Genomic DNA, 20,374 nt, shown 5'->3' with positions numbered 1-20,374 from the left:
TCTGTCTGCGCGTGTGGAAAAAAGGAGCCAGGAACGTCTTCCAGTGAGCTCAGGGCCCCCACAGAACACACAGCGCTGATGAGCTGGGCCGATTTTATTCGTCTCATTCGATGAAAAGTCATTCATAAGTTAAAACGTTACACTTCGCAGACTTCCAATTATAAGACCGGGGAGTTTTTCTAGGTCTTGCACACTGTGGAATGGTGTGAGGTTGTTGAGATGGGAACAGAGAGAGAGAGAGAGAAAGAGAGAGAGAGAGACAACTCTACACTCTCATTTCTTGACAAAGAGCAGGCAGATATGCACATTGTAATGGAATATTTGAAGTGTTTACTTCTCTTTGAGAAATACTTGAAATGTATATTAAAACACGCTCATAGTTGATTTCCATAAGGTCATGCATCGCTGGCTCAACAATTACTGCTCCGCTATGCTATTTAATACATGTTTCTGTATGTGCAAAAATGTTGTTGGAAGCTTGACGGCTTGCTAAACAGCCATTTTGTCATTCCTCCTCTTTCTTCCCACAAACCATAGCCCCCTAATTGCACCTTTCTTGAATAGGATTTTGTAATATTTCATACATTTCGGGGGTTCTTGTCAGGCCATGGCAGTGGAGCTCAGAATGTGGCAGGACCACTGTTTGTAATAAGCAGATGTCATCCTGTTAAAACCGAAGGAGAATAATTATAAGACTATGAAGCGCGCAGATGTCACCAGTGCCTGTCTTTATGAGCGCTTGTGTGTGGCGCTTGTAGAATAGGGGAGGGTGTCAAAGCTCTGGTTAACACACTGTGTTCAGGTGGGAGGGTGTATGTGCACAGATGACAGAGGAACATGACGCAAGATTAAGCGCTGACATCCCAGTGTCGGCGTCCTGGCTCTGCATTAGCAAGTCTAATGCCGGACAAGATTTGCAGGTTGAATTACAGTAGATATTAAAACAAGGGAGAAGGGACAGACATCAAAGCCAGCAAATGGCCAGACAGGACTCTATTATGGCTTGTGCTGCTTTTAAAAAAGGTGGGATCTTGCCTCGGCCTGTGTGGCATGTGTCCCTCCCTCTGTTTCTGACTTCTACAGGCTGGGCGCTTGTGAATTCTACACCTGCGACTCATGCCAATGCCATTCAACTCTTGGGGGTGAAGTGTGAAAAGCCTACCACAATACCTGCCACATTTGCACCTCATTCTGGGGCAAGTTTTTGGAACACGCCAAGTGGAGCCAGTTTACTACTCACATTCAGCCACTCGACACATGCAAATGCTGTATGTGCCAGCATCTTTCTTGAATTATTAATTATAATAGCTTTATTATAAAAACCCAGGGAAAGCGAATGAACACAATAAAAAATCAGGAGCTGCAGATGGTCTTTCACAAGAGCGCCTCTTTCTTTTGTTATCAGCACAGCTGTGCATTGTAAATACTGCTATAGCTCACCACTTAAAAACCCTCTGCAAAAGTGCAAATCCCTTTTAAAAAAGAGCTCCTTTGTTGATTATTGCTTTCTAAGAATAAACGCAAGTAATTTCTCCGCAGGCTTAGTGGAGTAAACGATATCAGAAGTAAATTCGGAGAGGAAAATGGTCAGATTAGAGTGCGATGTCCTAAAGGAAAGGAAATGTCATTGAGATCAATGTTATTGACCTGTGTTCAGATAGAGCAGTGTGGGAAGAGAGAAAGAGAGAGAGATTGAGAGGGAGGGAGGTGGTATTGCTTGAGCTTTGTGAACTCACCGTACACATAGAGGATGTAATCGTCATAGGATTCGCCCACCGAGTTAGAGGCCACACACCGGTAAGTGCCGTTGTAGGATTTGTTAAGGTTTTCGATTAAGAGGTCTGTGCCAGTGATTACAGCATGAGATGGCACATCATCATCCACTTTCACCCAGTTCACCTGCTGAGGCCTGGAAAGAGGGACAAACCAGAAAATTATTGTTGACATCAGTGGACAACACGTATGTGCAAGAGCATTTTGGTACCCACAGTATGCTCATTATGCCCATTGAATCGAGGTCAAATTCAAGTATGGCTCAAGTAATTTTAGCATTCTTATACATTTTTTTGGTTTCATATGTTCAATACAATCAAACTACGAAACCCAAAACATTAGCTACACCCTCTTAACTATGTTGGGTAGTAAAGCACAACCTAGCAATCACAAAACAACCTCTGGGGATACCACAGCAGCCAATGAGCAACAACATAGCAACCACCTGAAATATCAAACCAACAGTCTAGCGACCTCCTAGAAAGCATAGCAACCACCTAGCAACACCCTAGCAACCATCTGGGATAACTTAACAACCGCCTAACAACTTCCTAGCAACCCTTTGAGATATCATAACAAACACCTAGCAATACTTCAGCAACCATTTGGAGTACCAAAGCAACTGCCTAGCAACACCTTAGCAACCACAAGGGATAGCACAGCAGCCACCTAGCAAAACCCTAGCAACCACTTAGCAACTGTGTAGCAACACCCTAGTAACCACCTGGATTATCATAACAACCACCTAGGATATTTTAGCAACTAGTTAACAACCCTTTAGGAAACACATAAAATACCATTCACCAACACCCTAGCAACTACCTGGCACCTTCTTAAGCTGCACAATCATGTCACATTTTCTTCAGGAAATGCTCTTTCTAGTTTTGCACTGTACATTTTTATAAGCATCAGATAAAAATACTGGAAGAAAAAGGCCTTAAATGTTAGCAAATTAACCTCATAAAAATGCAAAGGTAAAATGAATAGATTACAGGCTATTAAAAACAGCATCAATTAATAAACAGCCCTTTGCATGCCAGCTGAGGACAAGGTCGAGGTTGTAAAAATATAGTGTGGACCACAGCCCTACAGGAACCAGTTGCATTCTCTGTATCTGTTGGAACAATTTTTCAACTCAGTGCTTTAATGAACTGACAAAAAACTAAAGGCTGATTTTTTCCTGCTGCTAAGAGCTTTGTTCCTTTGTTCTCCAAACACCTAGTGTAAACAGGGTGCAGAACGGCCTGTTCGATTTCCACAGTGATGGGCAGAGTAAGCTAGGCCCACTGTGGGCAAAAACAAAGGGGCTTCTAAACTCTGCTCTATTCTCGCAAGGTTCAATGGCAGCTCTGCAGCCAAGTTATTTCCCTGGAGTTTCTGGGTAGGGTTCCCCTTGTTGTTCTGTTTTTGTGCCGATGTTTAAACTTGTTTCCAGCCACTGAGAAGAGATGGAAGGATTGTGTTGGGGTTGGGGGGGGGGGGGTACTTTGAGCTTCAAACAGAAAGATTGGTTTGAGCTCAATAACAGTTGATCTTCAGCCTCTATGGAAGAAAACAGCATTTGATGGTATGCACCAAGAGAATTCCATGTAGAGTAGGATCTGGGTGAGTGTGAAAATATGTTAAACACGTTAAATATACATGCATGGCATGAAGATGCAGGCATTCTTGCAATGAAGGGAGAGAAATGACCTAGAAAAAAAGTGCTTTACTGAGAGGAACGGAAAGTGGGGAAACATGCAGTGGAAGGGCTGCAGAGAACCTGGGGTGAGAGGCAGAATACAAATGGGCCTGGAGCACCGAGCCCAACACTATATGACAGTAATGACTGCAGCCCCTCTTCTGACTTTAATGAAAATGACTTCCAATTTTCGGCTCACTGTATTGATTGTATTTTCGTCTTTATTAAATGAATACGGGCGGAGCCTCAACTCTCTGCAGAATATGAGTTTGAGGATGGTGGTAGGAGGGGTAGGGGTGGAGGTAGGGGGGTGGATTGCATGTGAATTGCCTCTCATTGTGTTTGCACACATTTGCTCACACTGACATTTCATCCACAGTTTTTTCAATTAGAGGCTATGGAGGCCGCTACGTGTGAGGAAATGTTTGATAGTGCGGGTGCTTGATGCCGCCGAGGCAACCCGGACCAACAAACACAGTCTGTGATGGATGACATCATTTGGCTTGCACTTGCCTCTTCAATATGCACATGCAAATCACGCTTAGGCTCAGAGCTTCAGCTCCCAAGGACTGATTATCATACAATTACCAGACACCAATAATAACAGGTGCAGCCTGCTTTGGCCTGTTATTTCTTCATTTGAATTCACAACATTGGATAAATATGTCCAGAAAGCATATATTAATTTCCTTCTGCCACTGATATTGAAGTGCCCTGGCATTGCTCTGGGGGGATGCTGCCTTTTTTTTTCTTCATTGTGATTTAGCATTAGCTTTATACAGAAATGCACAATTATTTGCTATACAGTCACTAAGAAAAACTTTGAGGCCTGAGCCAATAGGACACTTGGTATCTACATCACTGGAATCTGTAGTGAAAGAGAAGGAAAGAAAAGGTGTCTCACTGTGGTTTGCCTTTGGCCTTGCACGTCAGCTCCAGGTTCTCGCCCTCTCTGGTCAGGCCCTGTGGAAACCCCACCACGATCTTCACCTCTGGTTTGTCTGCCAAGCAGAAATAATAATACAAAGTAATAAATTAGCTTTATTTATGCAAAGCCTTTCATAGACCCAAGGTTACTTAACAAAGCAATCATAAGAATGATAAAAAATTTAAATAAAAGAGTACAAAAAGTATGAAATGAAAAAGCCGCAGCACTCCATCCCTTCTTGCTGCATAAAATTAACAGCCCTGGAAACACTTATTAGATTTTTTTTTCTGTTATTAAGACTCTTATCAGATGTTCTATGCTGTCTGTTTCTTCTTGTTGCTATTACCATTCTCAGAAGAAAATTGGACGGCTGGATTTTGTTCACCTCTCTGGGCTTTTTACACCCGACTGCAAGGCCTGATTGGTTGGCATGGTGGATATGAAACAGCAGCACTGAAGATGCAATTCTGGCAGCTAAGAACACATCCACATTGGGTTCTGACCCAGCTCCCCCACCCCCCCAGTGTGCTCACTGCTGACCTTTATACTCTATCACTACTGTCCTCTCCCTCATCCATTAAAATGAATGGTCATTGCTAGCAGCTCGTTCTCCAGCGGCTGGCCGTAGGTAGCCTTGCCTCAGCCATGCTTCGCCGTCATGGTCGCTACATTCGGCATGAAATGCACATCTCTGCCTGGCCTGGCTCGCTCCTGTCCAATTCAGCCGGGATTAGGCTTCCTGCTGTGTGTGTACAGGGGCAATGACATTCAAAATGATGTCTCACACAACCAACGCTGAGTGTCAACACACTGACATTATGGATATGAGGCCATGAATATGGCCAGCAGATAGTTACACATGATGGTCATCCACCATAAAAGCTTAAAATAAACCCTCCTCCTTTTTCCTCTGACAATGTGTTTGAGTCTTGGGTGTCAAAAAGGTCCTTTTAAGTCCTTAACACATCCAGAGATATGGAGGAACAATATCAGTGACTGATAGTGTTGGATAGAATGCTTAAGAAATGTTAAGAAAAGGTAAACTGATTTAATACACATCTTTAAAATTACACAAATAATGCAATCTAATCTGATATTTTAAGTTACTTTTGGATTACTTCTAATCTAACTGGCTCAAACCTAAGCTGCAACAGTTGCAAGAAGTATCTCAACTTAGTGAAACCAGTTACATGAAACAGGCAATTAAAATGCTGACAATATATAGCACTTCATATAGCACATCACATCTTTTCATATGACTGATTTCACTGGATTAATGGACAAGAAAATAAAACAGAAGGTGGCTTATTGGGTGGTTGAAAAGAGACACCCCTGATTATGTAAGGTTGGTAACTTTTCATCTTGTCAATGTCTCAAAGACAGTATTTCTATAAACAGCTGACTTACCTAGCCACTACTAATATTGACAGCTTTTTAAACAGCTGCTTGTGCCACCATTTATTCCCTTTTGTTAGCCTGTGTTTATTGTGATCTATGTAGCAAGATTTCTTCTCTCTTTAAGCTGCCTAATTATACAGAATGCAGATTCATTGCGAACCAAAGGAGGATGAAAATTATTCCAGAAGGGGAGACTGAGATGCACTCCTCTATGAACTTGTAGTGCGCATCAGTAGTAAGGATCAGGTGATGTAATGGCTACTTAAACGGTCATATACAAAGGCTTAACATACACTGAAGAGATTAAAAACTCAAATATATGGTGAACTGTAGATATAGGTATATTCAGTAGATGCACATATAGAAAAAAAATTAAATAAAATAATTTTCTATTTACATATTAGGTATAATACATTGAACAAATATAATGAATTAAATCAAATTTTCTAATTTGTCCAGCTAGTGGAATAATAGAATGTGTTGTGCAGAACTTTGCTTGTTTTTAAACTCCTTCATGTAACTGCCAGGCTGCACAGAAATTAAGTTGCATGCAACTCACAACATGACACCAGTGACCAACACTGAACCCATGCCCTTCTTGCTGTGAGGCAAGAGCTCTACCAACTTCAGCATCAGAAACTATTTTGGAGGTGGGCAAATGCCACTACACTTTGATCGAACATTACAGAGAAACAAGAATGAAAACACGAATGGATTGATCTATCGACATTGCCAAACAAAAAAAAAAATCCTTACAAATAGTAATTGCAAAAAAAGTAACCATAATCTGATAAATATCTTTAAATGTATCTGTTATTGAGTATTTAATCTTATCATGATTACATGTAGTCCATTACTACCCAACACTGGTAACCTGTGAAGACAGAAAAAACAAACCCAAACTGTTAATAGCAGAAAGCTTATGTAAAATTCTACTGAAGGCACTTGCGGTCTTTGGCAGAGCAGGTAAGTGTGGTGCCGCCGCATCTAAATGTGCTTTATGGTAGGCAAACACTAATAAGCCCCCCCTGGTCCATTTGGCAGGTAGTGCTTACGGGGAGGACATGGGGTGGTGAAGGGGAAAAAAACAACCTCTGTGTTACACAGAGTGCTAATGAGAGCAGAGGGAGAGAGAACACAAGGAAAAAGAGTGAGAGACAAGAAAGTGTTCCTGGCCTTTCATTAAGCAGCAAAAGACCCAGGGAACAGTGATTAGCCAGGCACAGAGGAAAAGCTTCCTAGCTGAGTGCTGGGGTCTAGGAGAATAATAATAATAATAATAATGATAATAAGCATATCTGTACCAGTTGCACCATATAATGTTCACAGGAAGAAAAATAATAACTACCACTGGCCTCACCATCATAAATGTTTTGATCTTCATTCATGCTGCAAAACTACTGCCCCACACCAGAATGGACTCTACTGCTGTTCTAACCTTGCATAGGTAAGCACTGCATGCCAAGACACACCCTGATGTCCTTGCAGGTATTCAGGCTCATTGTGAAGGCTGATCTGTACTGCATTCCAAAGCCTGGCCAGCTTCCAGCACCGCAGTTTCTCCAAGGGCTCCAAATCTAATATTCTCCCCATAATGGAGCTTGAAGTGGCGTGCCACAGATGCCTGTGCCACGGTGCTGTGTGTGCCCAGCCACACGCGCAGAGGCAGGAGGGGAGATTACAGCTCAGGCAATGTGAAACTATAATGACATCAGTGCAATTATGTGGTATTTCATATGCGCTAAGCTGTGCATTCCTCAGCAAAGCGCTGATATTCATAACAGCAGGTTAATAATGTAAATTGTCTTGATTTCTCAGCTTGCATCAGGAATTGGCACAAAGACATGGAGTCTTGATGTTTAAGCTAGCTATACTCAAAGGGGACGGGATTTAGCCCTGAATTCACAAGATGGACCACAGATCATACAATACATACACTGAGTGGGCAGTTTATTAAGAAGTTTTTAAACACTTCAGTGCCACTTCTGCGTTGAGTAAACTAACCAAATGTATCCAGCCAACAGTGGTCTTGTGGTGAGAAACTGAGTGCCAACTAATGGCTAGAGGATTGTGCGTGGAAAAAGTTGAGCTATAGACTATATAGCTATAAACTCAAACTGTACATCTACAAATTTACCAATGTAATAAAGTGGCTAGTAAGTGTATGAAGCTTGTACCAGTGCAACCAGGGATAGTGGTAGTCATTTTCATAATAATTTTATTTTGTAATTCCAACGATTACTGTGATCATGCTGTCATCTCTAACATGCAGCAGGCTAAGCATATGAATATAGGCACCACAACTGCATATTATTTTACTGTATATAACTGGCCAAAATTTTTTGTTGTTTCTTAAATGCATTGCATCTTGGCTGTTGAAGCAAAACTCTGCAGTGAACTGTGACAGAATGCAAGCTTCATTGCTGTTGCTACTGTTTCAAAAAGTACACTCTTATAAAAGATGGTGCTTCAAGGGTTCTTTAGTAAAGAAAATGAACATGCATGATTAAAGAGTTGTTTGGATCATGAAAGGGTTCTTCTGATTGATGGAGAATGTGCTGTAGATGGTTCTATATGAAATCTTTTTGAAAATGGATCCATATAGCACTTAAAAAGGCTTCTTCTATTGTTATAGTGTCAAGCTTGTGACAATAGAAGATATATAAATATATAAGACCATTTTCAAAAAGGTTCTATATAGAACCATCTACAGCACATTCATGCACTTTTTCAATCTGAGGAGCCCTTTTATGATGCATAGAATATGGGTCACGGTTCTGGCATTGTTGAAGAACAATCTTTTTTAAGAGTGCTGTCTTAAATTATTACCTAATGTATGAAGCATTTCAATGAATAACTGTTCAGTAAGAAAAATCACATGCAAAAGGTACAATCTTTTGGGGCTCCTGTCTCTCCAGGGCCCTGTTTTTGTCCTAAACTCCTGCACCCTCCAGTTTCCCCCTCAACAGAAGCCCTGCTATAACGGCTAATGTAGGTATACGGTAGGTGTTTTAAGTAAACTGGCAACAGCGATATCACAGCTCAGACATAGACTGGTTGGAAATACTGTACTTTCCGTATTATCATGCCTCACCGAGGCCAGTTATGTACCCAGGTATGTGGTTATATCATTCTGTTCTAGAGATTTAGTCCCTTTGAATTTAAGTATGAACTGAAAAAGGCCCCAACACCATAAGCAGATTTATTGCGTTATTTTAAGTCTGACGTTTAAACAGCGCTCTTACCCATCACTAAATATGTCAAGCTTTCTGCCCACCCGACACTTCCCTGTCTGACCTTCCCAGTCAACAAAAAAGTGATCTGTTGCTGGCTGTCCATCTGTCCAAATTACACGCTGTCAGTGTTGATGCTCCTCTCTCAGTGATGGACAGCCAGGGCCGTGGAGAGCCGTCTGCTGTGAAGCAACGGTTACAGAGGAAAGATCCACCTGTTTGTTTCAGGCAGTATAGAGACGCTTCCCATTTCTCCCTCCTCTTATCTTCAAGTCCTTCGCATGAAAGGCTCTGAGAGAACGCTTCCTGCTTTGAAGGCGCTCCTGTATCACTTCCTCTCTGAAGCTTCCTCTCCTGGGTGCTCAGGTACTCGAGAGTTCCGCCGCTGGCTTCCGGCTGGGTTCGCTGCACCATGGCTGGAGGGTGCCAAACTAAAAGGTTGCTCTCATTTTAATAACAGAACTATTTGCTGTGGTGCAGAGCACTTTATTTCCCCCGAGCTACAAAACCCGTGACCTGGAGGTGGAGGAGGGTGCTGCCGAGCAGCAAAGCAAAACTGTTTGCATGGCATGGCCATCAATATTTTTGGCTTATTTAATATCCACACCAATGTTTTTCTACTCTCTAAATGAACTCTATTAACGCCGGTCCTCGCTCGATGATTTTTGCCATTGATTGTTTCGCCAGCTGCTGTGGCGGGCAAGTTTCAGGGGAATGAGAGAAAAGGAGACACAGAAACACAGAGAGAGAGAGAAAGACTGTCTCTCTGACTTCAGCAGCTTAAGCGCCATGGATGGAATGAGCTGATATTTTTTTTCTGTGGTTTAAGCTCAGTCGAGTCGAAAGGGCAGGAGGCTGCATGATGAGCTGATCTGGTCTGTCTGTGGTAGGGAAAGGTCAGGTAAAAACATGCTTTTTCAGTCAATGCTCCACGGGTAAATGTAGTGGGCAGGGATAGGCCTGGCTTGGCACGCAATGAAGACATAAACAAAAGGAAGAAAAAAACTTCTTTAAAATCACGTCAGCAGCAGCACAGACGAAGAGGGCCAGTGCCCAAGGCCTGCTGTCCAAGGCCCTCTGACCACCAGACGCTAGACGAGCAGGCGGCGTAACACAGTGTCAGGGCCGAGTTACTCAAGCATGGAGACCTGCTTAATCTTTCAGTACCAGCTCAGCAAAACACTATAAGCCATCTGTATAGAAGCAAGCAGTTTTTCAAGTTTTACAATTAACTCTATTTCCCACCATCCAACACAACACGTTCACTAATATCTATTTTAAGCTGTTTTTCCAAAACATTCCTATTAGTTTGCAGTGTTGGCCTTTTATCCTTTTAGCCTTTTATCATGTGAAATGACATTTTGTTGATTTTCTAAATGAAAATAAGTTAACACATAGTCTTAACACATATTTAATCAACTACTGTTTGATAAATTATTAGCTGAAAGTGAAGAGTGGAAATGCAAAAATTTACCCCATAGGTAGGGCTAACTGTAATGGACTGAGCGACTAGTAGTAACAGACACTAATAGTCTGGTAGAAGTCTGGTAAAATCACGCAAACTAAATTAATGCAATAATATTATTATTATATTACTTTTTTGATCCAGATTAGCTTTCCACAGTAAATTCATGGAATATTTTCATCAAAACAAACACTGACAAATTTGACTTACATTTTATTTACCTAAAGTTTATAGTACATTTTTGATATGTATAAAAAAAAGTGACAAATTATGAACTGTTCTTAATTTTTATGAGGAAAATATGCATTTGTCCAATGTTTACATTGAGTGGCTTCTTTGTAACACTGTTAAAACTAGCCCCGTTGTGTGGAAGCCTGTATTTTAACCTTGCCAGCTCTCAGTGTGAGTTTACACGCCTCAAAAAAGTGGCATGTTACAGCAACCAACAGGTATGGTACAGGTATCAGTTCTGTGACTTACACACACAACTTCCACTGCTGCGACAACTCAAAGTCAATGCTGCTATAGGAGTATGAGAGGAGAACCAGTAGCCTTTTCTACTTCCACCTCTTTTACAATATAAAAAAATCCATTTTATACATTTTACTCCAGGTTAGGCTGTGGGCTAAAAAAGTCTCTGCGCTTTTGTTTGTTGATAAAAATGTAAAATTAATTTTAAAGTCCTAAATCAACAAGCCTGATTCGGTTAATCAAGCCTTCAGGAGTATCTGAATGTGAAAATCAGGAGGATATGATTAGAGCTGCAATAAAACTATGCAGGATCATCACTAGGAGCACAATAAATTAAGAATCAGTTAGTTATACACTATTGCTGCAGATATTTAGTCAAACATTTTTTCATTATTGATTCCTTAAACCCTAAGGCTCCTAATATAAACTCATGCTTTAGTTTCTGACACTCTTCATTACATATTAAGAGCTGTATTAAGGGGTCAATAAACATATCATTGTCCGTTTTCTCTTTTTAATGACAGGTCATTAAAAACTGACGTTACATTACATTTCTGTAGTCTACTTACACTGTACTTCGAGGTATTTCTGGGCCTGGAAATCCTTCACTGCTGGATGGTCTACGATGCAGACCACAGGAACTCCATCGTCTTCCTTTGTAACAGTGAACCTTAACAAGCTGGTCACAGTGTACATCCTGTCATATGTGACCTCCACTTTAGACTTCCCTGGGAGAGAAACAATGAGAGAAAGGTGTGAGAGAAAATTGTTGTAGCGCACTTACACAGCTCTACATTCTTTCTACTTTTAGGCAGCTGAATATTTGCCGCTGTGCATCAGCTGTACATTTATTTATCCTTGCTGAAGGAGAAAGAGCAGCAGTCACTAATGTGCTGCTGTTGTTGCTGTGCCTCCCCTGAACTCGCTGTGAGTTCATTCAGCCGGGTTAACAACAGCATAAAGAATGCAAATGCCCTGTTCACACAGACATTAAATGTGCCTCTCAAGGATACGTGGCACACTGTAACTCAGCATATCAACAACATGTGTAGAGTTAATAGCCCACTGCAGCGGGACATGAAGCACAACCTTGGGAGTAGACTGAGGCAAGAATGTCCTCCACATCGGTCAGCAGGGCTGAATCAACCAAAATTGCTTGCTGTCAGGGGCTGTTAGATGAACTCATTGGCTGTACAGTTTGTGTTTTATGAAAATATGGTGTATCTGTGTTGACCAGCAGGCCCTGACTGCAACAGCACTAAACCTGCAGTACACAAAGAGCTCTTAGTCAATTTGCAGATCCAATAAGAGAGAAAGAGAGAGAGAGGGCAAGGCAGTAAAGAAAGAGAAAAAAACAAGTGATTATCTGTGATGTGACTTTGTACAGGTTTAGCCACAGGATTATCAAAAATAATCAACAATAAAGACATTGTGAGAGTTGCTATGATATATATATATATATATATGTGTGTGTATATATATATATATATATATATATATATATACATACATACACACACACACACACACACACACACACACACATATATATATATATATATATATATATATATATATATATATATATATATATATATATATGCAGCTATAACAGTGTCCACTCTTTATACAAGATTTTTGATTGTGCTGCCCATTTGTTCAGAAGAGCATTTGTGAGATGCAGGCCAGTCAAGTTCTTCCACACCACACTTACCCAGCCATGCCTTTATCGACATTGCTTTGTGCACTGTGGCTCAGTCATGCTGGAACAGAAAAGGTTCTTGCCCAAACTGTTCCCAAAAACTTGGAAGCACAGAATTGTTCGAAATGTCTTTGTATGTGGAAAAATAAGGATTTCCCTTCACTAGAACTAAAGGGTCTAGGCCAACCCCTAAAAACCCCCACAGCTTTATCCCTCCTCTACCAAAATTTACAGTTGGCACAATGCAGTCAGACAGGTAATGTTTTCCAAATTTTATCCACCTGCTGTTCCAATGTGGCTGTAACAATTAGGAGGTGTGTCTCAATACCTTTGTCCATATAGTGTACATATAAATGAAAAAGGGGAAAAGCAAGAAATCAACAAATAGAAACAACAGAAATCAGAAATGGAAAAAAATAAATGTATATAAAAAACTAAGCAAGAAAGAAAGAAAAAGAGAAAGGCAGAGTGCTGCAGATACTGACGTCAGTGTGGAGTAATCAGAGCTACAGGTTGTGCTCTTTCAGAGGCTGACAGCTGGCACACAGAGACTGGGCTCAGCACACAGGTGCTCCAGCAAATCACCACTAACATGCTGACCAATAATCCATATCCATACACTATTAATGATGAGCCTTTCACATGAGATTAACAAACAGCTCCTCACAGCGCTGAAACACTACAGCACTATGGTTCTGTTCAGTCTTCAGCCTAATGTCCTAGCTCAGTCTGACAGCATGCATCATTCCTACAAAAGAAAAAAGATAATCAGAGGGGGAAGAAATGTTCCAGACTGTGATCATCCTCGCAGATTCAGGAGTGCCCTAATAGAGCTGGTGTTTTTCTCATTGCAACGTCAACCCCCCCACAATGGCACAATCACAGTGGATAGAGACATAATCACAGGTCAATCACTGTCATTCACAAGTTTCTTCGTCTCAATAACATCTCTGTGTTTTTTGAAATGCAAAAGCACGCTTTGATTAGGGCTGTTACAGTAGGCTGAACATCAAAGGAAATCCCACCCCTATTGATTTCAGCACTTAACCTGCTCGAATCCTGCTCTTTTTCTGCGCTCCCTTCATCTTCCATCTTTCTCCATGTTCCATTGTAATTTTGCCTCGTTAGGGGAATGAACTGAGGATTTAGAGGTGAACTTGGGGCACTGCGGAAACTTTGTTGAATGCCGCATGCCTCCAAAAAATACATTTTTTATCCATTAACAGTGTTTTAGCTGAGCTTGGCGGGCTAATTGAAATGGTAGGTTATATTTTTGGGTGTAGACAGTGGGCTAATGATGGTCTAGGCCCCCGCTGGCCATCACCCCACCCCACTCCACCTCTCGTCTGGCAGGAGGAGATTAATAACTCGGCCGCTTTTAACTCCATTGTTCCTTGACTTTCATTTAACTCGTCTTGCTAGTGCTGGCGTATCAGTGCAGAGGCCCAGTGTGAAAGAGAAATTTTAAATGCAGCATAAAACAAGGCGCAGAGATAGTCCAAGTGTGCGTATGTGTGCGTGCATGTTGAGTCCAGGGCTTTGCATGGCGGGGCAGCTGAGTTTACATTCCAGGGCTGGATGGGTGTAACCTTTAAATGATATTTAAAAAAGCCTGATTATCCTAAAGGTAATTAGGCTGAATGATGAGGACATTTAATTAAAAATAAATCCGCAAGGCGCCAGGGCCAAAAGCAATTTCCAGGCGGTGAGTGCCAGCGCTAGTCTGCTCGTGTCTCTTCTTTACTCCATTATTTTACTCACTCATTTCCACTCCCTCCTTCATACCCATTCATTCATTCTTCTAAATGAGTACTGAAAACCTGCACACTGCTGCCTATTTCTCTGAGGAGAACATATACATCATGATTGCTGTCAGACTGGGCCACGTTACACCTTTACAGGGCAAAATTAGCAAGTTGGGATGTGTGATTACAGCACAGATTGTAATAACCACACTTCTTAAAACCAGTAAGCTTAGCCTACAGATGCAAGGTCCTGATCTGTAATATGAGCATCAGAGTCAGGATCAGTGTCAGTAATAGTCATGTTATACCTGTTACAACTGAAATATTTCCTTAAATTATTTCACCCTTTGAGCTCTGTTTATGCCACTGCTGAGAGGCAACATAAACAGACACTATCCAAAACTTTGAGCAGTGAGGCATATATATATATATATATATATATATATATATATATATATATATATATATATATATATATATATATATATATAATTTTTTAAAATTTTTTTTAAGGGGGTAGAGTGAGGGGTAGAGGCCAGTTATGCTCTCTTGGACTATCAGCCACAGATAGCTATGGCTTCACCTTGGACTGAACTCACAATTGAGGCCAACACTTAGAAGACTATGCCACTCAGCAGCCCAAGTAGAGCTAAAAGTAAGATTTCAAAGATGAGAGCTTTGCACATATTAAAGCAGTTTAAGCAATGTAATTCAAGACACCATCAAATGGTAATTTAACCTTTTTAATGGTCAGGCCCTGCCAGTGGGTGCAAAGTTTCATTACATTAGGTTACAATACTATAACCTAAGAAGAGCTCAACCAGTTTACACTGGTCCCTGTAGTTACTGAATATTAAGCCTTAGTATGTAATAAGCATGGTAAGTAAGGGATCTTATAAGCCTTATGTAAATAAGGGATTTTAAGGAGTTAAAAACACAACACATATCTATGTCCAAAATAAATACAAATTCATCTACAGCCTAGAATAGACTAAACAGTCAAAAGTATGTGGATATCTGACCATCCCCTACATGAACTTGTTGGACATCCCACTTCAAAAACATTGGCATTAGGAAGGAGCAATAGCCTCCACTCTTCTGGAAAGGCTTTCCACTGGATTTTGCAGTGTCATGCTGGTACAGTAAAGAGCCTTCTCCAAACTATTAGACACAAAGTTGGAAGCATAAAATGTCTTTGTATGCTGTAGCATTAACACTTCACTGGAACTAAGGGGCCGAGCCCACACCCTGAGAAACAACCCCAGCTGATTATCCTTCCACCGCCAGACTTTACTATTGGCAATATGCATTCATGTAGGTAGTGTTCCCTTGGCTTCAGTCAAAGCCAGATCCATACATCAGACCACTAGATAGTGAAGTGTGATTCATCACTCCAGAAAACACTTCCACTGAGTCCAGCGGTAGTGTGCTTTACACCACTCCTGCCGACATCTGGCATTGCATCTTAGGCTGGTGTACAGCTGCTCGGCCATAGAAACCCATGTTATTAAGCTCACTGTGCACAGTTCTAGTGGTGATATTGCTTCCAGTGGCAGCTTGGAAATTTGTGTTGCAACATAGCATAAGTGATACAATATGAGTGTCATGTATGGAGATTGCACAGTTATATGATTCATTCATTACACCTGTTAGCATTGGGTGTGGCTAAACACCTAACCTCAATAATTAAAAAAGATGTCCACATACTTTTTTCTATGCAGTGTGTCCAACCTACACTACTGTTTTTTACTCTCAAAGGCTGCACTGTATGACTAAAATATGCACTCTGCAGCTGTATTATCTACAACCATAGAATATATAAGACTTAATATTACATAGTTCTGCTTGAAATCCTAGACAAAAAAAAAAAAAGATTTGGCCTGTCACCAATTTATATCAGGTCCAGGGTAAATTCATGCATGTGGTTCATCGCTCACTGCCTGGTTCTGGTTCTGTACTGTTCAACAGCTCCCCTGCTCCCTCTGTAACAGGTAATGTGTTCTTGTCTAGACAGCCCTGTGTCTCAGTGCTGTCTTTCATTCAGTCTCAGCGGCTCTCCTGCACAGAGCTGCAGTCCTGCAAGAAGCTTTTAAATGAGAAGGTGTTGAGCAGTGAAGAGCAAGTCTCTCAATAGAGCACAGGTGAAAAATAGGTGCTCGAACAGCCTACAGTACCCGTCAAAAGATTATGACCCATAAAGCATTTTTCTCGAGTTTTACTGTTTTGGTCCAATTTACAATAAAAGCACAATCATGAGAACAAAGAAATGAAACACACAGAATTGCATAGTGACCAAAAATTGTTAAGTAATAAAAGCTTATATTTTAGATTCTGCAAAATAACCACTCTTTGCCTTGATGCAGATTTAGATCGAGATGCACATTCTTGGCATTCTCTCAAGCAGCTTCATGAGGTCACTGGGGATGCTTTTCCAGCAGACCTGAAGAACCTCCACATATGCTGAACACTCGTTGGCAGCTGAAATCTTCTTGTTTAGGGTGGGGGGGTTATATTAAATTTAATTTTTTGTTTTGGAAACAATTTTATAGGCATCAGCTTCTCTATTTATATTTGTCTTCAACACTGATTTCAAGCATTTAAGCAGGAAGCCTGTAGTGTACTTCAAACAAAAGCTATGATTAGGTACAACTACAACCTTGTCCTATAATTGAAAGGAACTTGGATATCTCACCACCGCTAGAGGCTTCATGGGGTGATGCAGGTAACCATGTGACACCATGCAGACCAATCACAGCCAGCGGGGAAGTCTTAGGACAAATGATGCTGTTATTAAGAGCTCTTTTTAGCAAGTAGCGCACACCACAATATCTGAGCTCAAATCACTGCGCATTCTGTCCAAAAAGACAATCTTCTGCCTTTTTTGTTTGAAATATATTGCTGGCTTCAGCTTTCAAAAGAAAATTTGTTATGATTATGTACAACATTGATCCAAACATTTGAATGGTACAGTATATGACCGCTAGGTGTCCATTCAGAATGAAAAATGTGTCACATCACAAAGAAGAAAAGAGTTCTAAAACTGAAATAAAAATGGGCAGCAGAAGAGGTGGACCTCGAGGGCAGAGGGAGAGCACCCGGACAAGCAAGGGCCATGTGTATCGTGTTCAGGATGCAAGTGTCATAACCCACCTTGTAGCTCTTTGTCTCCCTTCATCCATCTGATGGTGGCGGCAGGTTTGCTGCCCATGGCTGTGCAGGTCATCTCTGTCTCATTGCCCTCACTCACAATGTCCTCACGGGACTCGATGATTGGGTTGCCTGGTGGGACTAGGAGGGGCACACAGAGACAGCAGACTTTTACAGAGTGAACCGTAGAACAGCAGTCACTATTGAGCTGCCAGTTTCTTAGAAACACCTACCCTGTACTTCCAATCATTTATCATTTTATCAGGTACATCTTCCAAACGGATGTACTTATAGGCGTATAGCTGCAGACTGCAGTCCATCTGTTGCTGTACAATGTATCAGTGCCCTTGTACCCCATCCATCACTGAAAAGGGAACACTGTAGTACGCCCACTGTCAGGGCATTGACATTGGCAATGTTTTTATTAAGTTTCCGTGCAAATAGCAAGTGTTTGGTTTATGATGAAAAACTTAATCTCTAATTTCACATTTGATGCAACTTGTGTACCATTGGCTTCCAAGATTTCCTCATAATTCCTCACATGACACTAAATAAATTTGTTCTTTTTTTCTTAGAAGTTCAGTTCCAGTAATGTTTTTGCAACATTTCAGATATTGACAAACAATTTATACGCTAAAGTGTAACAGAAAAAATCTCTGTTGACATAACCTAACAACAAATATTTTTTATAAAAAACCTTTGGATTGAAACATAGCTACTTAATGAATGGCAGTGGTACGTACGTGTGTGCTCCACTGGTATGAGTAAATCAGGGACAGCAGTGTTGCTGTTTTACAACACAGTATGCAATGTAAAGACTGAAAGTGCTTTAACAGATCAGCTAGTCAGTAACTGTAAACCTATGAACCTGTATGGAATGTTTTTCAAAATAAAATGGCCAGTGATTGTACAAGGCATACCTAATAAATCGGCAACTCAGTGTGCAACCCAGAGGTCAGCACGTTTGCTCAGGCGGGCATTTTGCTGCCTGCAACATATGCTCATTAAGCTTGTAAAATGTGGTCAACATTAATGAACTCAACCTAGACTTGTCACTGAATCACATTTTTACAAAGCTGGTTTAAAAAATGTATTCACATAACATTTTAACCCTTTAAGATCAATGCAAAGGGATAGGAAACAAAGCAGCACACAGAAAGCTCCATTTCCACACGCTGATAATGTTACTACGGCCAGTGTTGACGGGCAACTGTTCTGCTGACTTCGGCAACAGATTTAAACAAGTTAAAGAGGGTAAAGACTAAGTCTCTAAGTCTAAGTGTGTTTTCACACTTGGACCATTTCAAGTGGTCCCATAGTCATCCATGGTGAAATCCCTGCAAGACGTGGCCTGAAGTGGCCTACTGATTTTAGAAAAGGACAACATAATATACAGTATAATAAAATACAGTCTAATAAAACATCATGTTCCTTATACATCATTTGTATCAAAGAAGATTTCATGAGCAGCAGGAACTGTTTATGGTTTCTCATAATTAGCTGCAATCACAGTATTTTATTTCAGCCTCGAACCTGACTCAGCCAATCAGATCTGTTATATGATAAACATTACCTATAATCTGGCGTTACTCAGTTGGGCTCTGCATTCTAAAGGACAACAACAACTGCTCTACGGTATCATCACGGCTAAAGAGACCCACAAAGATAACCGAGTCTTTTAAAGTTAGCTTACACTGTGAACACTAAAGGCAACAAGCTATTTTTCTTTCAGGTTCACTTTAACAGAGCAGAGTTTGTTTCATTAAAAAAGAGCCAGAAAGATAAAACACACTCAATGTTTTGCAGGCAAGAAGTTGATTTAACTAGCATGACAGGGTTAATAAAAAGAAACTGTGGAATCAAAAACTTTTGCCTATTCATTTGACAGCTTTGAGGTTAAAGCTTTAGCATTAGCTAGTTCTGCGGTAGCCTAGTTATAATTACTTATAGCAGTTACTCTAGTTATAATTAATTACAGCAGTCTTAACCAATAACTGGTGTGTGAAGTGCTAACATTAGCAGTCACAGAGCATTGGAAACAATCAACATTCCATGTTAGGAACAAATAGGGTTTAATCTATAAAAGACAATATAATTTGATAATAAAAAGCCCTTTGCCCACCACATAAGGACAAGGTTGTTTGTGTACCTGCTGTAATAAATATGTGGAGCACTGATCTAAAGCATATAACACAAGCACAGAATGAAATGAGCACTTTCTATAAATCTGTTTCAATAAAGCTAATCCCAAGTTTATTCTGGGGAAAAAAATCTGAGATGATAATTAGTATCAGCATCTGTATTGTTTGGTTAATATGAATGTGCAAAGCACTATGCACTAACTATAATGCAGGTTCTGGCGTAGATTCAAGGTAATTATAGCCCATGTGTACATCTGGAGATCAATTAGAGTTAACTGGCTCTTTCTAGGATGTTTACAATTAACCCTTTGAAGCCTTGAGTTATTACAATCGCTTTGCTCCTTATTCACGTTACATAATTAGTTAAATACGAGTATAAAATTATATAATTTATCATAGTTAGTTGCACAATGAATTACATTTATATTTGGTTTACATTATTGCACAGCAATAATTTTCTATCAAATTCAAATTAGAATAAAATGTCTCAAATGTGGGATCTACTGAGAGTTTGGAATCTGCATTTCTGACAGATTTTCTCTGCTTGTCTGAATGAGTAAATTACTAAAATGATTAAACCCATGATTCATACGTGTCAATATGGTGCATGGTCATTAGCATCATTTGGTTCATATCAACATGCAAACTGTGAGTCAAGTGTAAGGTATGCTGTGGCATAGACTCAGGGTA

At 40.5% G+C, this 20,374-nt stretch overlaps 1 protein-coding gene across 9 annotated transcripts in view; it reads right to left on the bottom strand.

Annotated features, from left to right (window-relative positions):
• cadm1a (cell adhesion molecule 1a) overlaps positions 1 to 20,374 on the bottom strand; it is a 319,434-nt gene that overhangs the window by 40,455 nt on the left and 258,605 nt on the right. For all 9 annotated transcript variants that reach the window (XM_017698539.2, XM_017698540.2, XM_017698543.2 and 6 more), the window contains 4 exons: positions 17,547 to 17,684; positions 11,519 to 11,677; positions 4,359 to 4,455; positions 1,737 to 1,909 (listed from right to left, as the gene is read on the bottom strand). In XM_017698539.2, coding sequence (XP_017554028.1) covers positions 1,737 to 1,909; positions 4,359 to 4,455; positions 11,519 to 11,677; positions 17,547 to 17,684 — 567 coding nt within the window. The remainder of the gene's footprint in view (positions 1 to 1,736; positions 1,910 to 4,358; positions 4,456 to 11,518; positions 11,678 to 17,546; positions 17,685 to 20,374) is intronic.

This window comes from Pygocentrus nattereri, chromosome 16, assembly GCF_015220715.1.
Source record: "Pygocentrus nattereri isolate fPygNat1 chromosome 16, fPygNat1.pri, whole genome shotgun sequence".
Lineage (NCBI taxonomy): Eukaryota > Metazoa > Chordata > Actinopteri > Characiformes > Serrasalmidae > Pygocentrus > Pygocentrus nattereri.
Note: the sequence above shows the minus strand (reverse complement) of the source record. Positions and strands in the feature narration are given on the sequence as shown.